The following is a 5,955-nucleotide window of genomic DNA, read 5'->3' on the forward strand; positions in this document are numbered from 1 at the left end:
TATGCTCTAAATTGAAATTCGTGACCGAACGTGAAATAATCAAAAACTGCTTTCAGTTTAATTTGCTAGCTAATCCGATAGCTCGGAGATTTACTCATTGTACATCAAAAGAATCCGACTGCTAATTCGATGTTCGTAAAAAAAATTATGTAACCTGCTTTCAAAGTAAGGCTAATCCATAATTAATTCGTGGATCTTGACTTTATATATATATATATATATATATATATATATATATATATATATATATATATATAAACACGCTTTATATAAAACTGGAATTTATATCATATATATATTATATAATTAAACTAAATATTTTTTTCTATGTTGGATCTGTACAATGTATCAGTTGCATTACCCTATTTTTTTTAATGGTTTTATTTTTTTAATTCTTAATATAATATATTATATATAAGACGACTTCTTCCACGCGGATTAAACTAAAAACATTTGGATTAAAAAATTGCATCACTATTCAACCATGATTGCAACATATTAATAAAATAATTAGTGTAAATTAATCAAATAAATAAAAATTAATTAATTAATTTTTGTTTACTTTAATATTATTATCTAGATAAAATATGAAATTAAATATATTTATGATAAGAAATAACGTGAGAATTTAACGTGATTGGTGGTCTATTTGATTAATAAATTTGAATACATAAAAAATCAAACTATTAATTTTGAAATTAAAAAAATCAAGAAATTAAGATACTTAAAAAATATTCAATTTATTGTGTCGTGACTCGTGATTAGAAATACATAATGAAATGAAAATCCATATATAACATTTGTTATAAAATTATATCAATATATGTATAGTTCACATAAAAAAATTAATGTATTTAAAATTATTATTATATATGTATTATTATTGTTATTATTTTTAACTGTTCTATATATGTTTTTACTATATTATCAAGAAAGAACACTGCATAATAATCATATTATTTGCTCGGTGGATTTTTATTTGTTATTCTACTTTTAATATTTTATTTTTTTTTTCAATTTTATAAATACAATTATTCCATCCAGTAATTTATAGATCATATTTTTTTTAATATTTAGAATTAATAAAGTATATAATAATTACATATATTTATTATTATTATTATTGTTGTTATAACAAAATTTAAATCAAATTTGACAAAAAATTACACAAACATATTATATAAAAATTAAGTTTACTAAAATTATAATTTTTATTAAAATGTAATATAAACGGATGCCTCCGGTGCCAAAAATAGATAGCATATCTTAATAATCTCGTGAAATGATATAATAAATAAAAAAATGAATAATATGTTGTGAATATTAGAGAATATAGAGAAGAGAGAATGATTTTTTGTGTGTGCTTTATTCAACATTGGAGACCTCTATTTATAAATTAGATTTACAGAACTTGAATAGGTAACAATATCAATAATCATCTATAATATCTTTTCTATAATACTCCCCCTTAGATGATTATCGACTCATTAAATCACTTCTAAGAGATGTGGGAGTTCAAATGCTGTCTCGTTAAAACATTATCAGTAAAAACCCAATGGAAAAATCTGAACGAAGGAAAAAGAGTACAACAATAGATACTCCCCCTGATCTCAATCATCTGAGATCCTTCAACTGATGCATCCCTATCTTGTGCACCAATTTCTTAAATGTTGAAGTTGGTAATGCCTTTGTAAATAAGTCAGCTACATTGTCGCTTGAGCGAATTTGATGGACGTCAATATCACCATTTTCTTGAAGCTCATGTGTATAGAAAAACTTTGGTGAAATATGCTTTGTTCTATCACCTTTGATGTAGCCACCTTTTAACTGCGCAATGCAAGCAGTATTATCTTCGAATATTACTATTGGGTCATCTTTGGCTGTTGGGAGTCCACATGATTCTTGAATATGTTGTGTTATAGATCTCAACCACACACACTCCCGACTTGCTTCATGCATTGCAATGATCTCAGAGTGATTTGAAGACGTCGCTGTTAAGGATTGCTTCACCGACTTCCATGATATAGCAGTGTCTCCTCGTGTAAACACATAACATGTCTGGGATTTAGCTTTATGTGGATCAGAAAGATATCCTGCATCTGCATATCCGACTAAAGGAGACTTTGATTTTGTCGAATAAAAAATCCCATATCAATTGTACCCCGAAGGTAACGAAATATGTGTTTTACACCATTCCAATGTCTTCGGGTTGGACATGAGTTATATCTCGCTAAAAGATTAACAGAAAATGATATATCTGAGGCGAGTACAATTTGCGAGATATGACAGTGCACCAATGGCACTTAGATATGGTACTTCTGGACCAACGATTTTTTCTCCATTTTCAGGTGGTCGAAAAGGATCTTTGTTAGCATCAAGTGATCGAACAAACATTGGTGATGCTAATGGGTGTGCCTTGTCCATGTAAAAGCGCTTTAATATTTTTTCTGTATATGATGATTGATGAACAAATATTCCCTCTTGCAAATGTTCAATCTGCAATCCGAGGCAAAATTTTGTCTTTCCTAAATCTTTCATCTCAAACTCATTTTTCAAGTAATTGGCAGTTTTAGTAAGCTCTTCTGGAGTGCCAATAAGATTTAGATCATCAACATATACTGCCACAATTGCAAAACCCTCATCCGTTCTTTTTATAAAAGCGCATGGACAAATAGCATTATTTGTGTATCCTTCTTTTAACAAATATTCACTAAGACGATTGTACCACATGCGACCAGATTGCTTTAATCCATATAAGGATTTATGCAGTTTTATTGATAACATAGCCTTGGGCGCTTCACCATTTTCTTTCGATAGTTTGAATCCTTCAGGCACTTTCATATATATATCACTATCAAGTGAACCATAAAGATAAGCAGTTACAACATCCATAAGTCGCATATCAAGAGTTTTTGATACTGCTACACTGATTAGGAATCGAAAAGTAGTGGCATCCATCACAGGTGAATATGTTTCCTCATAGTCAATTCCAGGTCTCTGCGAGAAACCTTGGGCTACGAGTCGGGCCTTGTATCTTACAATTTCACCATTTTCATTCTTCTTTCGTACAAAAACCCATCTGTATCCTACTGGGATTACATTTTCAGGTGTTCGTACTACAGGTCCAAACACTTTATGTTTTTCTAGTGAGTCTAATTCAGTTTGTATGGCCTTCTTCCACTTTGGCCAATCATCTCTTTGTTGACAATCCTTAACGGATTGTGGTTCTGGGTCTTCATTATGTATGATGTCAAGGGCGACATTTAGGACAAAGACATTGTCAACAATTGTGTTATTTCGATCCCACAATTTTCGAGATGATATATAATTTATTGAAATCTCATTATTTTCATGAGAATTTGATTCTTCAGGAATAATATTATCCAAGTTTGGTTCATTGATCTCTCTTACTATATCATCCAAGATTTCTTCTTCGGGAGCTTTTGAATTTTCTTTCTCTTGTACCTTTCTTTTTCGAGGTACAATATCCTTTGAACCAATTGGTCGACCACGCTTCTGGCGTATTTTAGATTCATTTGCAGGTTGAATAATAGCTGGTCCTACGGGGACATCAATTTTTACAGGGGTATTCTCTGCATGTATATGTGACTTTGTCACATTCTTTGTATTAACAAAAGCATCGGGAAATTGATTTGCAATTCTTTGCAAGTGAATGATTCTTTCAACTTCTTGCTCACATTGATTATTTCGAGGATCATAATGAGATAGTGTTTTCTCATTCCAACAAATCCTAGATTTGGAAATTCCAATTCATCGAAGTGGCAATCTGCAAATCTCGTAGTAAACAAATCTCCTGTTAAAGGTTCCAAAAATCTAATAATAGATGGTGAATCATATCCCACATAAATCCCAAGTCTACGTTGTGGGCCCATTTTGGTTCGCTGTGTAGGTGGGAGAGGGACTTGTACTGCACAACCAAATACTCGAAGGTGAGAAACATCAGGCTCTCGACCATAAGCAAGTTGTAAGGGTGAGTATTGGTGATAATTAGTTGGCCTTATACGAATCAATGATGCAGCATGTAATATGGCATGTCCCCACACAGATGATGGAAGTTTGGTTCTCATCAATAATGGTCTAGCAATTAATTGCAAACGCTTAATAAATGACTCTGCTAAGCCATTTTGTGTATAGACATGGGCAACCGAATGCTCAACTGAAATCCCTATTGACATACAATAGTCATTAAATGTCTGCGATTTAAATTCAGCAGCATTATCAAGACGAATTGTCTTGATTGAGTGATCTGGGAATTGAGCTCGTAATTTAATAATTTGCGCAAGTAATCTAGCAAAAGCTATATTTCGAGTTGAAAGCAAACTAAAATGTGACCATCTAGTAGACGCATCAATCAATACCATGAAGTATCGAAATGGTCCACATGGTGGGTGTATAGGTCCACAAATATCCCCATGAATTATCTCCAAGAAGGTTGGGATTTCAACATCAATCTTTGTAGGGGAAGATCTTATAATTAGTTTGCCTTGTGAGCAAGCTACACATGGATAATCATTGTGTAAAAGAATCTTCTGGTTCTTTAGAGGGTGTCCATGTGAGTTAATTATTATTCTGCGCATCATTGTTGCCCCAGGGTGACCAAGTCGATCATGCCATAATTTGAAGCTCTGTTGGTCAACAAACTTCTGGTTTGTGACAATGTTTGCTTCGACTGTTTTTATTGTTGTAAAATACATTCCAGAAGGAAGTGCACATAATTTTTCTTTTATCTGCTTCTGGCCAGATATAATAGATGTTATGCAAAGGTATTCGAAATTATTTTCATTTAATGTTTCAATATGATATCCATTTCGGCGGATGTCTTTAAAGCTAAGCAAATTTCTACTGGATTTGCTCGCATATAGGGCATTTTCAATATATAGGCTTGTATTATTTGGTAAAATGATTTTTGCCTTTCCATAAGCTTCAATAATTTTTGATGCACACGATATTGTTGTAACATTATTTTCAGCTAATGTTAACTCCAAAAAATACCTTTTATTTTGAAGAATGGTATGTGTTGTACCACTATCCACTAAGCATTCATCCTGACATTTCTTCGTTAATCTAAAATAAAAATATAATTCAATAAGCTAAATTCAATAAATAATGTGTAAAGCTTTCAAAGGAAATATTTTATTGAATAATGAAAACATTTATTGAATAACAAAATAAACCTCCATAACAAATCCTAAACATGAACTGAACATCAAAATAAAAACGAGACCACGATAACCTAATAAACAATAGAAATTCAAAGCAGGAACAAGAGCAATGAAAGTAATTACTTATTATTTTCTAACACACCACCACCAATCAAATTATCTATATTCCATCTGGATTAGCAAAGAAATCAGAGACGTCCAAGTGAGTTATATCAATTGGATCATCATTGTCCACAAAATTTATCTCTATTTTTCCATTTTCCTTGATTGATTTTTGGTATAGATCCACAAGATGTTTTGCCGTACGACAGGTAGGAGACCAATGCCCTTCCATTCCACATCTATAACATTTTTCTTCATATACTTTGGAACTCTTCTCCTTTGCTTCTTCATTATTGGAATTCCACTGCCGGTGGCTTGTTTTATGTTTCTTTCCATTTTGTTGCTGATAGTATCTTCTTTGGCCACGCCCACGCCCACGCCCACGTCCACGTCCACGTCCACGTCCATTGTTATGATTTTGAGTGGAATTAGCATTCGCTTCAGGAAATGCAATTTCATATTCTTCAGGAAATGCAGTTCCATTTGCTTCAGGAAATGGTGTGGATCCAGTTGGGCGCATTTGGTGATTTTTCATGAGCAGCTCATTGTTTTGTTCAGCAACTAGTAAGCATGAGATGAGTTCAGAGTACCTTTGAAATCCACGTTCACGATATTGCTGCTGCAGGAGCACGTTTGATGCATGGAAAGTGGAGAATGTTTTTTCTAACAT

At 32.4% G+C, this 5,955-nt stretch overlaps 1 protein-coding gene across 1 annotated transcript; it reads right to left on the reverse strand.

The window, feature by feature from the left end:
- Nucleotides 1–5,343: 5,343 nt before the first annotated feature.
- LOC142520374 (uncharacterized) lies at nt 5,344–5,955 on the reverse strand. The gene has a single exon (XM_075623365.1). The coding sequence runs from the start codon at nt 5,953–5,955 to the stop codon at nt 5,344–5,346; it is 612 nt and encodes a 203-aa protein (XP_075479480.1).

This window comes from Primulina tabacum, chromosome 12 (genome assembly GCF_025594145.1).
Source record: "Primulina tabacum isolate GXHZ01 chromosome 12, ASM2559414v2, whole genome shotgun sequence".
Lineage (NCBI taxonomy): Eukaryota > Viridiplantae > Streptophyta > Magnoliopsida > Lamiales > Gesneriaceae > Primulina > Primulina tabacum.